At 41.1% G+C, this 15,807-nt stretch overlaps 1 protein-coding gene and 1 non-coding gene across 2 annotated transcripts in view; one reads left to right on the forward strand and one right to left on the reverse strand.

The window, feature by feature from the left end:
* EDAR (ectodysplasin A receptor) overlaps positions 1–15,807 on the forward strand; it is a 119,508-nt gene that overhangs the window by 91,801 nt on the left and 11,900 nt on the right. Inside the window, exon 6 of the mRNA XM_043998602.1 lies at positions 14,506–14,592. Within this exon, the coding sequence (XP_043854537.1) occupies positions 14,506–14,592 (87 nt within the window). The remainder of the gene's footprint in view (positions 1–14,505; positions 14,593–15,807) is intronic.
* Positions 11,596–11,699, reverse strand: LOC122752333. Its single transcript, XR_006356092.1, has one exon. It is a non-coding gene; the product is annotated as a U6 spliceosomal RNA (small nuclear RNA).

The raw sequence follows: 15,807 nt of genomic DNA on the forward strand, positions 1-15,807 counted from the left end.
AAGAAGGTAGAACAGAATGATCGATAAAAATCAACCAGTGAGCATTTATTAAGGATGTACTATGTGCTAGAAACTATGCTAGAAAGACCATCATACATACATTCATTCAGAGACCCAGAACTCAGTCCCAGTCCTGCCACCAGCTAATTTTGTAATCCTCAAGCCAGTTATTTTACCTCTCTAGTCACCCTTAAAATGAGGGGATTTGGAGTAGATGTATAGCATGTAGAACAGAACACTAAACTAAATTAGGAAATTTGAGTCCTGTCCTCCTCCCCTCCAAAGACATGAAAACATGTTGCACACAACTTTCAGTTAAAGCTGAAGTTACTCTTCTCTGCCTATCAGTCAGGTCATGAGCTTCCCTTTCTATGCTAGTTAGGTCTAATTCTACAAGTACTTCCTTACCTAGGACTTTTTCTGAAGGATCCAGGACTTTCATAAGCACAACCATATGCAAAGCCTGAAAATATTTTGCTTTAGCTATCTTTACTGAGACTTCAATTCCTTTTGTCCATTCACATAAGCCTTTGGATGGCATGAAAGGTCTTTGTCATTCAAACCCATCAAAGCTACCAAAACAGCCCTAAGAGTGCCAGGAAATCAGAGGAAAATAACAAAGGGGATAACTTATGGCTACCAATCTTGGAATGCTACAGTTTCCAAAGAATTGAAATTGGGCATCCTTCCTACGTGTAAGTGGTAGGTGTGGGAAGGCTGCAACATAAATCAAATGGAGAAGCCAATTGGACTTACAGACCTCTATTTAAAAATAGTCCTTTTCATGAGCCTTGAAGCAAAACAGCATAGATTCCAGTACTTCTCTCCCTCCATCCAGTTACCTCAACTATACCTTCCCATGGAAGATGCTATCCAGCTGCCAAAGCCAGCCTAATCTAAGCAACCTTTAGGTAACTGTTAAGTTCATGCCCTTTCCTCAGTAACTGTCTCTGTTTTATGAGAAGATGTACATTGTGGAAGAGTTTGTATATAGTAGTTATCCTGTTCCCTCCCACTCATGCTATATTTTCCCATTTGCTAAAATACATAAACATACATATATGTGTGTGTGTATATACATATACTTTTATATCTACATATGTATATGTATGTGTGTGTATATATATGTGTATATATATGTGTATATGTGTGTATATATATGTGTATATATATATGTGTATATATATTTATATAGGGTTTCCTGTCTTAATGGAATTTTAAGCTCTTAAAGCTTAATATATATTAAATGATATTTATAGTGGGCCCAACCCCACCATTGATCATCATAGAAGTTTTGACTCACTGTTTCCAACATGATCAGTTCACCTCTCCTTATTCAGCCTGGTATGTGTAATGTCTGCTTCTGGAGACTTACCATATTTCCTCTAGATTTAGTGAGGACACCTGATTGGCTTTAGCCCAACTGCAGCTGAGAACTCTTGAATTTAAGCAATCCACTACCCTTAGCCTCCCCTAATAACTGGTATTACGTGTGTCTGCCAACAATATTTGGCACCGGTTGTTTTTTTAACTAAAACTTTAAATAATCTTACCTACCAAGATAAAGGAAGTACTTTTTAATTCCATGACACAATTAAGGAACTATAAAGAAGAATCAGGGCAGAAGATGTCCTCAAAAGCATTTAAGTACAAAAAAGATAATCTGGTTATATGTGCTAAGAAATAACTGATGGCCATCCTCATGGCCTACATCCCTGTGATGTCAAGAAAAATCAAGGAAGGCCAACCAGAACACTGGGTGGATTCCCATTGTCAAACTTACAGGAGTCCATGGATAAGAATGAGACTATGGGCAGCCATGGATGGACTGAGATCTGTAGCATTGGATATGTATCCATATCTATGTATCGTATTGAGGTCAGTCCCTTTTCAGCATTTAAATTAGATAGATTCTATTGCACAGGCTCAGTCAAATTCTCCTTTAGATCTTATGTACAAATGCAAATGGGGTAGAACAGAGTATAGCCTAAAGTTATTATTCTGTAAAGTCAAGGTTTCTATAGGATCTATTCTATAACCCATTTTCCCATAAACACCCTTGCCATGCCTCCCAAACAACATCACATTTCATGGGCTCCAGCAAATGCTTTTTGAACGTTTACAGTATGCACAGGTCTGGGTCAGATAGTGTAATGGTATTTTCACCAGAGCCTGGATGTTTAGGAAACCCACAAGGAATATTTGAACCCTCTAGGTACCATATTGACCAATTGCTTGTGAATATCAATGCAATAGTCTTTAGTACTTGCTTCAGGGATGTTTCAGCCTCTGATGAATAAGCACAATATAATAATGGAAGGAACACTGAATTGGGAGTCAAAGGATCTGAATTCAAATTTAGGTTTTACTACTTACTATCTATGTGATCTTAGGCAAGTTACTTAATACCTCTTACCTCCCTTTCTATATCTGTAAAATGAGAGGTTTAAACTAAGTGATAGGGGCAGCTGGGTGGTACAGCGGATAAAGCACTGGCCCTGGATTCCGGAGCACCTGAATTCAAATCCGGCCTCAGACACTTGACACTAGCTGTGTGACCCTGGGCGAGTCACTTAACCCTCATTGCCCTGCAAAACAAACAACAAAAACTCTAAATAATACTTTAAGATCCTTCTGGAGTCCTTTAACCCTGAGATCTAATCAGTTTTTGTCCTCTCAGCTCTACATATGTGTCTTAGGTGCATGCTGGAATATTTATGTGATTAAAATCTCAAAAGCATCATTACAGTCTATGATTACATAACATATAAGCATCACTGTCTTAGCATGCACCCATGATGAGATGGCTCCATTGCAGAAGCACCCGACCAGTACTGTGCATAACTTTCCACCTTCCTCCTCAGCCAGATTTCTATGGGATCAGCACCAAGTAAACCAGAGCCAGACTAGTCTTTTTGTTTTGTTTTATTTTGTTTGTTTGTTTGTTTTGTGGAGCAATGAGGGTTAAGTGACTTGCCCAGGGTCACACAGCTAGTAAGTGTCAAGTGTCTGAGGCCAAATTTGAACTCATGTCCTCCCGAATCCAGGGCCAGTGCTCTATCCACTGTGCCACCTAGCTGCCCCCCAGACTAGTCTTTTTGATCTAAATATCACATTATATCACACCAGCTCTAGCAGAGATAACCTCTTTGTCTTCTGGTATAAAGTGGTCACGGTATCTTCATTTAACCTTTCTTAGAAAATGATCCTTCGGCTCCAAATCTGTGATCTTTTCCCAGTTTTGTTTCTTTAACAAATTCATGTTTTTGTTGTTGTTCAGTTGTTTCCAGTCATGTCTGACTCTTCTTGACCCCATTTGGAATTTTCTTGGCAGAGATACTAGAGTGGTTTTGCCATCTCCTTTTCTAGCTCATTTTAAAGATGAGGAAACTGAGGCAAACAGGGTTAAGTGACTTGCCCAGGGTCACATGACTAAAAAGCATCTGAAGTCAAATTTGAACTCAGGAAGATGAGCCCTCCTAACTCAGGCCTAGCACACTATCCTTTGCACCACTTAGCTGACCAACAAACTAATGATACATGCCGCATTCAAAATGCCCTGGAAAGGGAGGAGGTGGGTGAAGACAAAGGAGTTATCTCTGCTATGTGGCCCAGTAGAATTTGAAGAACATAATATTTAATTTTCTTTTCCATATTAAAATGACATTGATCCATCATATGAGCGAATGAACTGAAAAATATGTGGAAGGGAATAAGCCTTTACGTAGCAATGGTAAATGCCAAACACTGTGTTAAACACTTTTTATAAAAGTTATCTCATTTGGTCCTCACAACAACTCTGGGAGGTACATGTTATTATCCCAATTTTACAGTGGAGGGAACTGAGCAAACAGACATTGGGCAACTTGTCCAGGGTCACACATCTAGCAAGTGTCTAAGGCCAAATTTGAACTCAGGTCTTCATAACTCTAGGCCTAGCACTCTATCTACTGTGCCACCTGGCTTCCTTAATATGGCTACTGGGTATTATAAAAAGACTCACTACCCACCATGCTATTTTTAAATCACTACTGAGTTTATTTTTTTATAGATCAACTGAGAACCTAGAGTGTGTTTTTTCAGCTAAGTTATAACCTCTGGGTAGAGAAGTTTACAGTGAAGAACTTGATGTTTCCAACCCTTATGGCAGTGGTCCAGTGGATATTCTCTCTCCTACTATTCTATCATATACCTACAGTGCATATAACCCAAGTTCAGACCATGATACCTCTCTTCTCCATCCATTCTGAGACTGACAAGCCAGACTGAGGTCTACATGGATTCCTTGGTTTCTGCTTGAATCCTGTTTAAATCTCACATATACTCTAAGAGATGTCAGAATTTCAACCCAAGTTGAAATTGAGGTTTGGACACCAAGCATATTTTAGAATGCTATGGTGTGCTCTTAATTCCAAAAAGAATAAAAATTATCCTTTTATGGAAGAAGAGGAGGAGGAACAGGAGGGGCAGGTGCTTGTCTCCTTTGGGGATTTTTCCCCTGCTCCCCAAAAACTTTCAGGTATAATTAACAAAAGATCTAGAGAAACTGGCTCTTTTGGATTCACCTTGTACTGCAGGTGCATTCATTGGCACACTCTTTAAAACCACATCCAAGGCCTGAAGTTGGCACTTTTTGACAAAATCTGCCCAATTATTCTCATTGATAATAGGCTTAGCACACATGTAAAAACTGTAACACCTACTTATAAAAAGGTGAAAGATGTTGGTGTTCTAAGGCTAGGGAGGAGCCACAAGGGCACTTGGTCCATGGTATTCAGGAATATCAGCATCCCATTACAGCAAATGGTGTTAAGTGAGGAGAGGGTCCTAGCTGGACAGCTCCCATCTGCCAAGAAGGACACTGTCTAAAACCCACAGATGCATTATGTAAGTCATGATTTGAGAACATCTGGAGTCTTTCTTTTCTTCCTTTGTGCTCTTATTGAGTCCTGTAAAAATCTCTCATCTCCCATCAACCAGTTCTTCATCTTTCAAATTATGCTGTCGCTAAAAATGAAAGGACCAGGTAGGAACAGGGTTTGGGCATGCCTGGCAGTCTGAGGTCACAGAGTTGGCAAAAGGAGAAAGAGAAGCTATGGTGAACTCCCTAATTCTACAAAATTAACTCATCTTCTATACAAGTTATCCATGCCTTCTCTAGGACCCAGGAATTAGAGGATAACATTGAGCTAAAGGCTAAGAAGATGTTTTCCCAGAAGGCCCCACCCTGGGTTAGACTACCACAGATAATCAGGCATCTGTGTACTTTTCCAGCTTCAAATGGGAGGGAATAACAATAAATGCCTTTAGACATACTACCTCATTCTCCGGTGTTTTAGAACCTTCATGATCTCTTCTGTGGGGCTCTTTCAACATAAATATGCTCTCTGAGAGGAAATACCACCTCAGTCACAGGGCCTGTTTCTCTGAACCTAGATAAGATTCAGAGGCTTTGTGTAACAAGTAGGTATATTATATTATATGTCTTTAGGGAACCAGTGGATATCAATATTGCAGAGAGTAGGCTTCAATACTACAATGGTTCCGTGTTCTCACTGCTGTGGGTACAGGTACTCCAATGGTACTGATCATTCTTTCTCACTCTTTGAGATTCTTATCCTTATCTTCCCATAGATCCTCTAGACTCCTGTTAGAGTCCTTCGTAGAACTCTAGCTCTTCCAAATCCTTGATGACCTTCCATACCTGCTAGAGTTCTTCCTCTACATATTTTAACATCAGTGAAACATTCAGGCTGTCCATTTTCTATCTCTTGCTCTCCCCACCTGTCCAGACAACTTCCTTTTCCAGCCACACATTTCTTCAATGATGCCCCTTATGCTGCTTCTGATAAGTAGGTCATCACGAGATGCCATAGACTACTTGTGCCAACATTTAACAGAGAAACAGAACAATGTCTTGGATAGCCCAGGCATCACAATGAATGGATAGACGAATGAATGAATGAATGAAAAAAAAACACTTATGAATGGAAAAACAAAACAGTCCTTTCAAGGAATTCTTGTTTTCTAATATAGGAGGCATCAGATTGGAAGATCCAGTAGTACTTACAGGGCACCAGCAAATGTAACCTTATTAATTATGAAAGGGGCGAAGGAAAGAAAAGGGATAGAAGCAAGTCTACAATGTCTACTAATGAAGTAAAGTTTGTTTAAAAAATTCTCCACAACCAGTTTTTAAATAAACGCAATATCCAACCCTCACCAAGGGGTACCTTTGATCTTTGCCAGTCTGATGTCTTCTTAAATTCTCTGCTTCTCACTTATCTATACATGGAATGAATGATTCATCTCCTTGGATAATTAGCTATTTGTTAGGCCATCATACCTTGCTCCTAGTTCAATCAGACCTAATCCTTATGTCATTCTTCACAAGATTAAGACCCTGAATGCTTTCTGGGGGTCACTAGCTATGTGTTGGAGGAAAGGCAATGTGATAGAGTGAATAGAGCACTGGACTTGAAGTCAGGAAAACCTGGGTGGGGGAGGTTAAGTGACTTATCTAATATCACACAGCTAGTAAGTGACCTTGATCTATATGACTCAGAGGATCATAACTCTAGCACTGAAAAAGGATCTCAAAGGCCACCTAATCCAACCCCTTATTTTACAGATGAAGAAACTGAGGCCCAAGGAGGTTCAGTAATTTGCCCAGGGTCTCACAAAGGAGTAGGCATCAGAGGTAGAATTTGAACTCAAGTCTTCAGACTTCTAAGTCTCAGTTCTTTTCAAACCAATGTTTCCACCTGTTCTTTTATTTTTGCTACCTACTAAATTGTCTAAAATCTATCTCTTTCTTTCCATTTTTTTCATTATCCCCTTCAATCCCTTCCTCAGAAATCATGCTCTTTCATTTTTAAACTACATACAAGTATTTGAGGAAAACACTGTAACATATTTTCCTTTAGAATTGCCTCTTTACTCTCTGTCCTTGACCTCTTCCACTGCGAGGCTAATTCCATTCCTGGCTGCTTAGCTATAATAAAAAGAGGCCATTTATGTGGAAATGGCTCTCAGCTCTTTTCCCAGCCGCCTATGGATGGAGGCAAGGATTTAGGTACCATCCCATTCCCCCTCCTTTGGACCAGGAAGCCATTCTCAATACCTCTTTCCCACATCACGCTGGTTAAAATGCATTGGGGAGCATCTAACCCCATTCTAAGAGCTTTTAAAAATTCCTTCATGTATTAACACTTCAAAGGAAGGAGGGATGGAGGGATGGAAAACAGAGTCTGAAAGGCTCTTGGATGGGAGGGAGGCAAAGATACATATGGTCAGAAGGTGAGGAGTAGCTTATTTAATTCAAGGCCAGAAGTTTAGAAATACCATTTAGATAAATCAGTGAAAGGAGAAAGACCTTCTTTCCTGTTACACTCCTTCCCACCATCTGACCGTTTGCAACCTCTAACCCATCTTTCTGTCTTCCACCCAGAATGCAACATTTCTTCATTAGAACTTAGGAATAAATGAACCATTGAAGTGTGTCTGATACTGCCACTGAGGCCAAGAGAGCAGAGCAGGAATTCTTCAATTAGCATAAGCCAGAGTTCAGCTGCAGAAAAGGGAAAGGGGAAAAAATGTGGATCCAATTGGAGAGCTGGCGAGCCCCAGCCTGTCACTTAATCCAAAGGGCAGACAAAGCTTCAGATAGTCTATGCCTGTTTGGTTCAGGCTAAGAAAAACTATTGTTGACTTGTTGCAGCCTGCAAGAATTGTTTGGCATCATAATTGTTTAATCAACCTTCGCCAGAGGACGCTAAGACATTTCATAAATTTGATCGACTGTGTGGGCCAAGGTCTGGGCCCCCTCCCCAGATCATAGGCCTGGACTTCTTAGTGGTTCTCTTCCCAGCTTACCTCAGCTTCAGTTGGCATGCCATGGCCAGAAAGAAATGATAGGATAGAGATAGATGACCCCTATCTATACTGCCCAGGGTCATGAAGGACTTTCTTATGATCCCTTGATTATCTTTCCAAAACATTAGTGGATGAATTTGTAATGTTTTTGTTTGCTTTGAAAAGGAAGTTTGGGCATGGCTGAAGCTAGTTCTTAGTATCAGGTTTTTGGGGGGTTTTTTTGTTTGTTTTTTTACATAGTATCTGTTAAACTTTGATAGGGTGTGGCCTGATGCTTCACAAATGTTGTACCAGACATGACACTCACTCTCTCTGAAGCATATTCACTGGATTTGTACTTGGAGTCAGAGGACCTCGGTTCAAATTCTGACTCTGTGACTCATTGCATTGTATAACCTTAAACAAGTCATTTGATTTCACTAGGTCTCAGCTTCCTTTTCTGCAAATGAAGTAGTTAAATTAGATGGCCTCTAAGGTCCCTTTCAGGGGCTGCTAGGCGGCACCATAGTGGATAGAGCACAGGGCTTAGAATCAGGAAGACTCATCTCCATGAGTTCAAATCTGGCCTCAGATAATTACTAGCTGTGTGACCCTGGGCAAGTCACTTAACCCTGTTTACCTCAGTTTCCTCATCTGTAAAATGAGCTAGAGAAGGAAATGACAAACCACTCCAGTATCTTTCCCAAATAGGGTCACAAAGAGTCAGACACAACTGAATAATAACAACAATGAGGTCCCTTCTAGCTCTACTGGTTCTAAACCTATGATCCTTTGCACTTATAATGAACAAGTCTCCTTATCACGTGGAAGCGACTTTCAACTGCAGGTGGAATTTTGCTGTATTAGTCATAGTCACTGCTTTGTATTTTGACTCTGAAGAATAAAGCATTTGTGGGGAATGTAGGAAGGGTGGGTCTTAATAGCATGGATTTCTGCTTTTTTCTCAGCAAAGTAGGAAGTAACAGGTATTATCTCAATTTTACAAATGAAGAAACTGAGGTATGGGTGGATAGGACAACGGGAAGCTGAGGTCAAATGATGTGCCCAGTATCCCAGGTTCCCTGAATCCTGGTCTGAAGCTTTTTCTATCACACCATGCTGAAAAACGTGTTTTTTCTCCAAACCACCACACACACACACACCCCTTACGATTATACATATTTGTTTGTAAACTGTCTCTCTGGTTAGACTGAGTTTTTTGAAAGTGGAGACTATTTTTTCACTTTTTTTTTGTATCCCTAGCACTTAGCAGTGTCCAGCACATACTAGACATTTAATAAATGTTAGTTGACCTGACTCAAATTGACCTGCTCTAGTTGAGATGACGATTCAGGTTTCCGAAGTATTCTAGCCATTAGTCTTTATTGCTCAATAGTAAATCCCTGACCCATGGAGGGTGGGGCAGGATTAGTATATGTTTGGAGTTGGCAACTCAGCTAGTAACATAGTCACTTTTCTTCCAAAGAGACCCCTAAGAGAGCTTAGGTGAAGTGATAAGATCAAACATGGAAGCAAGTAGACAAACACAACTGTTTTTCCAGTCCAAAGGTAGTTTTCCCTCTCTCCCTCCAGAAGGATAGAAGTAGTAGCCTCAAGACCAAATAAATAGGTGTTATAATAGATAGAGTAAAGGGTTTGGAGTCAGGAATAGCAGACTCAAATCTCGTCTCCAGCACTTACTTGCTATGTGGGCAAGTCACTTTGAAGCTGGATTTAATGGCCCCAAAGGTTCTTGACTACTCTGAATCTATGACCCTATGGAAAAAGAGAACAAGGAACAAAAGAAATAAGTGATAGGACAGCTAGGTGGCACCGAAGTGGATAAAGCACTGGCCCTGGGTTCAGGAGGACCTAAGTTCAAATTTGGCCTCAGACACTTGACACTTACTAGCTATGTGTGACCCTGGGCAAGTCACTTAACCCTCATTGTGCCGCAAAACAAACAAACAAACAAACAAAAAAACCCCTACAAACTTCATTTGAGCTTTCAACTCCAATTTTCCTCCTCACTCAACCTTTGGTCAGATTGTGACTGAATCCCTTATCTCAGCCAGACATTGTAGAAATGTCTTTCTATGGTCACAATGGGAGAAAGCCAAGGAGGCGTGAATGGAGTAACCAAATCTGCTACTACAACCAGATGGATCGGTTGTATTATCTTACGATACATTCTGATTGTGGCATCCTTGGGGGGAGGGAAGGAAGCCTATTTCATTCTTAACCTACTTATCTTTTTATTCCCATTTCCGGTGGAAAACCAATAAAAAGACTCAAAATCAAAAATAAGAAAGGAAATTAAGAAACAATAAGGGCTGACAATAGGGTCATTAGTGTCAGATTGAAAGACTCTTTTCTTTTCTTTTTTTTGGGGGGGAGGGGCTTGATGAGGGTTAAGTGACTTGCCCAGGGTCACACAGCTAGTAATGGTCAAGTGTTTGAGGCTGGATTTGAACTCAGGTCCTCCTGAATCCAGGGCCAGTGCTTTATTCACTGTGCCACCTAGCTGCCCCAAAAAACTCTTTTCAAAAGAAATTGGTAGAGCTGAGCCAGGGCAAGGTCCTTGCTCCAACAAGCCTCCAAACAGAAGGATGGATAGCTGGAACATTTAAGAAAATCCCTCTGCTGATAGTGTGTGTGTAGAGGGGCAAAGATGAGAAATCTATAAAGAATCTCTGGACTCAAGAACTTGAACCTGAAGACTTGAATGAAGCCTACATAAATCTTTCAAAAGGTCTTTTCATTTTATTTTGGAAGGGGTCTGCTTTAATAAATCACTTTGTTTGGGAGTTTTCTAAAATTCAAATCTAGGTCTGCATTTAATAGATGACAAAGTGGGAGAACAAATCCCGTCCCTTGACATTCTAAGCAAGTTTGATTCTCTCCCTCTTTTTCAAATCCCCATATTTAAAGGGAAAGTCCTTTGAAACTCATTTTAGTTGCAAAGTTATTAGCTTGAAAGTGCATATATCATCTCCTTGATAGAGCACTGTTTCATGCTTTGCAATGTTTCATAACATTAAGGTTCGTTATTTAAAGAGCATGTATATTTTGCTTCTTAGAAGGCCGTATGACATTTTTCATATACTAGCAGACAGTTTAATTTCCTGTCTAACCTGAGTGATGGGCTGGGGCCTGAGAGACTTTATGGTACTTAGCAGAACAGCAGAATATTATAGCATTTGCCATTTTTCAGCTGTGACACGGACCTGCCCAAATAAGCCAGCTTGCCGCTCCTTTGCCTACTCCTCTTAAAGCATTTTGTACAGTTTGTGTTTGTGCTAAAAGCTGCTATTATTCAAAATGTTCTGACATCACTTCCCCAAACATGCCTGTCCTCATGCCTACCAGGATGGTGAATTGAGCAGACTTTTTTTTTCTGTGGTTTCCCGAAATTAGCATCCAAGACAGGGGTTCTTAACTTGCAATCCCATGACCACTAAGGACTCCAAGGATAGATTTCAGGGGGCAGCTAGGTGGCGCAGTGGATAAAGCACCAGGCTTGGATTCAGGAGGACCTGAGTTCAAATTCGGCCTTAGACACTTGACACTTACTAGCTGTGTGACGCTGGGCAAGTCACTTAACCCCCATGTCCCCACAAAAAAAAAGAATAGATTTCATGGTGGAGTCTGTGAATTGGGATGGGGAAAAATTATCTTTCTTTTCATTAACCTCTAAATGAAATTTAGTATTTCCTTCAATTATTTAGCAACATTTAAAATTTAAAAATGGAATGACTCATGGATTTGCATGTCCTTGCAAAGGAGCTATGTTAATCTTCTCTGAGTTCTTCCAGTTCTATGACATGTGCTGGTGAACTAAGAACTAGCTTAAAAACATTTTTCTGAAAAGAGGTTCATAGGCTTCACCTGCCAAAATTGTCCATGGCACAAAAAAAGTAAAGAAACCCTGGTCCAAAGTAATTGACTGAAAGTTGCTCTATTTCCTTCAATAGCCCCCATGAAGATTTCTGTGCTGCTTTTAAATGGTGTTTTGAGGGTGATTGGGAAGGAGAAAGGGAACATTTCTACATTTTCACTAAGATGTTTAAATGTTTGATATTAAAAGGAACTTCCCCATTCCAGAACCTAGTTTATTGGGGAAGAGCTTTTTCAAGGGACAACCAATCAATAATTAAGTACCTACTGTGTGCTAGGCACAGTGCGAAGCACTGAAAAATGAATGATCTGAATAGAACCAAGGCTACCTTTCCTAAACTGGGATAGAGGGAGAAAAGAAGGAAGGAAAAAAGGAAGGAAGGAAGGAAGGAAGGAAGGAAGGAAGGAAGGAAGGAAGGAAGGAAGGAAGGAAGGAAGGAAGGAAGGAAGGAAGGAAGGAAGGAAGGAAGGAAGGAAGGAGGGAGGGAGGGAAGGAAGGGAGGGAGGAAGGAAGGGAGGGAAAGAAGAAGGAAGGAAGGGAGAGAGAGAGAGGAGAGAGGAAGGAAGAAAGGGAGGGAGGAAGGGAGAAAGCGAGGGAGGAAGGGAGGGAGGAAGGAAGAAAGGGAGGGAGGAAAGGAGGGAGGAAGGAAGGGAGGGAGGAAGAAAGAGAGGGAGGGAGGGAAGGAAGGAGGGAAATAGAGGAAGGAAGGAAGGAAGGAAGGGAGGGAGGGAGGGAGGGAGGGAGGAGGAAACAAGCATTTATTAAGCACCTTCTATGTGCCAAGCACTGTGCTAAGCACTTTACAAATATCTCATTTCATCCTCACGGCAACCCTGGGCAGGTGCTATTATGATACTCATTTTACAATTAAGAAAACTGAGGCAAACAGAAGTTTAGTGACTTTTCCAGGGTCAAAGGCCAATAATATGAAGCCAAATTTGAACTCATATCTTCCTGATTCTAAGTTCAGTGTTCGAGCTATCGTGCCACCTAATTGCTCCAACATAGATAGATATAGATATGGAGGTAGAGTTATTTTCTATATTTCTATAGAGATAGGTATATAATATGTTAGACAGAGAAAAAGAGAGAAATTATAATATGAGAATTGGCTGAAGAAAATTGATTGCCTGGAGAGGAAAAGACTAAGGAGGGGACATAGTAGCTTTCTTCAATTATAGGGCCATCATGTGGTAGAGGGGTCATACCTGATCTGTTTGGTCCCAGAGGACCCTCATTCCCGCCCCAGAGCAATGGGTGGAGGTTACAATTTGGGCTTGATGTCAGAAAGATGTCCCAGCACCTAGAACTGTTTTAAAAGTGATGTGGGCTAGGGCAGGTAGGTGGCACAGTGGGGGCAGCTAGGTGGCACAGTGGATAAAGCACCGGCCCTGGATTCGGGAGTACCTGAGTTCAAATCCGGCCTCAGACACTTGACACTTACTAGCTGTATGACCCTGGGCAAGTCACATAACCCCCAATTGCAATAAATTAATAAATAAAAAATAAAATAAATTTTTTTAAAAAGTGATGTGTGCTGCCTCGGGAGGTGGTGTTTCCCTTAGTTGAAACCCTTCAAAGCGGAAGACACTTATTTGTTGGGTGTGTTATAGAAGACATTCCTTTTCTGCAGAGGTTGGATGAGGTGGCTCCTGAAGTCCCTTCCCAGTCTCAGATTCTGTGATAATGCGATTTATCAGGAAGTATGGTGATTTTAACCTTGATCTGTAACCTGCTTTCCATGGCCCAATGATACTGACTGAATTAATGTAGAGCTAGGAAGACAAAAGAAGAAAGAGAAAGAAAGAAATTTACAGAGACACAAGTATTTTTATTGATCATACCAACCAAATAACAAACTGAAGAAGAAGAAGAAGAAGAAGAAGAAGAAGAAGAAGAAGAAGAAGAAGAAGAAGAAGAAGAAGAAGAAGAAGAAGAAGAAGAAGAAGAAGAAGGGGAAGGGGAAGGGGAAGGGGAAGGGGAAGGGGAAGGGGAAGGGGAAGGGGAAGGGGAAGGGGAAGGGGAAGGAGAAGGAGAAGGAGAAGGAGAAGGAGAAGGAGAAGGAGAAGGAGAAGGAGAAGGAGAAGGAGAAGGAGAAGGAGAAGGAGAAGGAGAAGGAGAAGGAGAAGGAGAAGGAGAAGGAGAAGGAGAAGGAGAAGGAGAAGGAGAAGGAGAAAAAAACTACCATTGATTGTCTGGTCCTTGCCTCTACTTGGTTGATCTATACTTATTAATTTTTTCAAAGAACAAAATTTCCATTGCTCTGTCTTACTCCAGTATCAGTTTCCATTCCCCTCCTCACCACATCCCCCTTCACCCCCATTACAGGGGTGTTCCATAAATCATTCTTTCTGTAGAACTGCAAAATACATTTTAGCTCTAAGCAACTAAAAGAATTAGTTGCTTGTCACTACTTGGGAACCAGGCCAAAGCCTCCTGTTAGCTCCATGCCATAACAATTGTTTACAGATTTTACAATGCTTTATCACCGTTCACAGGAAAAGTCCCTTTCTGGAGTTTGTGAAAGCCCCCCAGAAGCTGAGATTTGATTTTAGGGGGAAGTTTAGTTGGGTTTTGTTTGTTCATTTGGTTGGTTGGATGGTTAGTTTGTGAGATCTCCTTAGGAGCAAAAAACCTGAGGTTCCCCTGCCCTCACCCCTGCATTGCAGTATCTCCTTTACTAATCACTCAAGGGTGGGATCATTCCCCAGGGAACTTCAGAGGAACTCATGGCAACTTTGTTCTCCTCGCAGGTGTGGGAGCCACCTCTGGAGTTTCTGCCAGTCTTCCAGGTACCTCTGGCACCAGCACCAGCTCTCCTTTCCAGCATGCCCATAAAGGTAAGGAAAGTGCTCAGGTATTGATCTTCTGGATTTAACATCCTCAGAAATCTGGGGTAGGTTGGATGAAAGTTAAGAGGAAGAGAGGAAACAATTATAAGCAAAGCTCCCGAAGAGTTTTCCTCACCTCAAATCACTTTCCTAACTTGAGTTAATCCACTAAGCTGTGCTGGGTTGCTGGAAGTTAATAATTATCCCAGCAGAGCACAGGATTGATCACTCCGTGTGTGTCCTGTAGCCATTAGCCTCTGTTCTAAAGGAGTACAAAGTTTTTCAAGGTCTTAAACAGTTTCCTAAAGATATCGATTAACAGGAAACCCCTTCCCCACCTTCCTCATCTCTGAAATATGTGGCTGGACCATAAAAGTGATGCGACTGATAGAAGGGACTTGAGTCAATGAGCAAAGATCTAAGAAGTAATAGTTGCTATCTTTATGGGCTCCCAGGTTTGCAAAGTGCATGCTCACGTACTTTATCTCATGGTAAGTACTTTAAATATTGTGTTTCCCTTTCTACAGATAAAGAGACTGAGACCTAGAAAGGTTGAGTTAACTTGCCTATGGTCACACAGCTAGTAAATAGCCAGGGGTGAAATTTGAACTCAGGTCTTCATGACTCCTAGTCCATGACTCCATGACTCTCTGTCCAGTATGGAAGGAGAGAGGGAAATTTCTATGTAGCTGACTGTCTCTGCCACTATCTTAACTCTACAGCATGCTTTCATGCAAATTGCTTCACCTTATTCCTTGGAATGGTTGAGATGGGGCAGATTCTTGTGTACCCCAAAGCCTAATATTTCTCTCAAGTTAGACCCTGGTGCTATGACCTGCTTGCCGCTGAAATTGCCCATACTGCATTCCATTATTTCAACATTTTAAAAACATAATATATGAGTAGTTAAGTGCCTTTCACTAGACAACCCCCTTCTCAGCCTTTAAAACCTGACCCACCCGTGGACTTTTGTAGAGGATTAAGCCAGGAAACCTTGTGGAGATATATGAATCTCATTTTCATCAGGACTCAGGGGAAGTAATGCACAATGCTGAGAATATTAAAAAGATTATATCATCCATACCTGGCAACCAAAACTGTTACACATGCTCTTAAACTCACATACGGAGACCAATTACCCTGCATACAAGTACTCTCATCGGCAGAACTGCTCCCTGTGGTATATTAATCCAAAGGAAAAAGTATAAGGTTTGGTTGCCAGAA

The sequence above is a fragment of the Dromiciops gliroides genome, chromosome 3 (genome assembly GCF_019393635.1).
Source record: "Dromiciops gliroides isolate mDroGli1 chromosome 3, mDroGli1.pri, whole genome shotgun sequence".
In the NCBI taxonomy this organism is placed as follows: domain Eukaryota; kingdom Metazoa; phylum Chordata; class Mammalia; order Microbiotheria; family Microbiotheriidae; genus Dromiciops; species Dromiciops gliroides.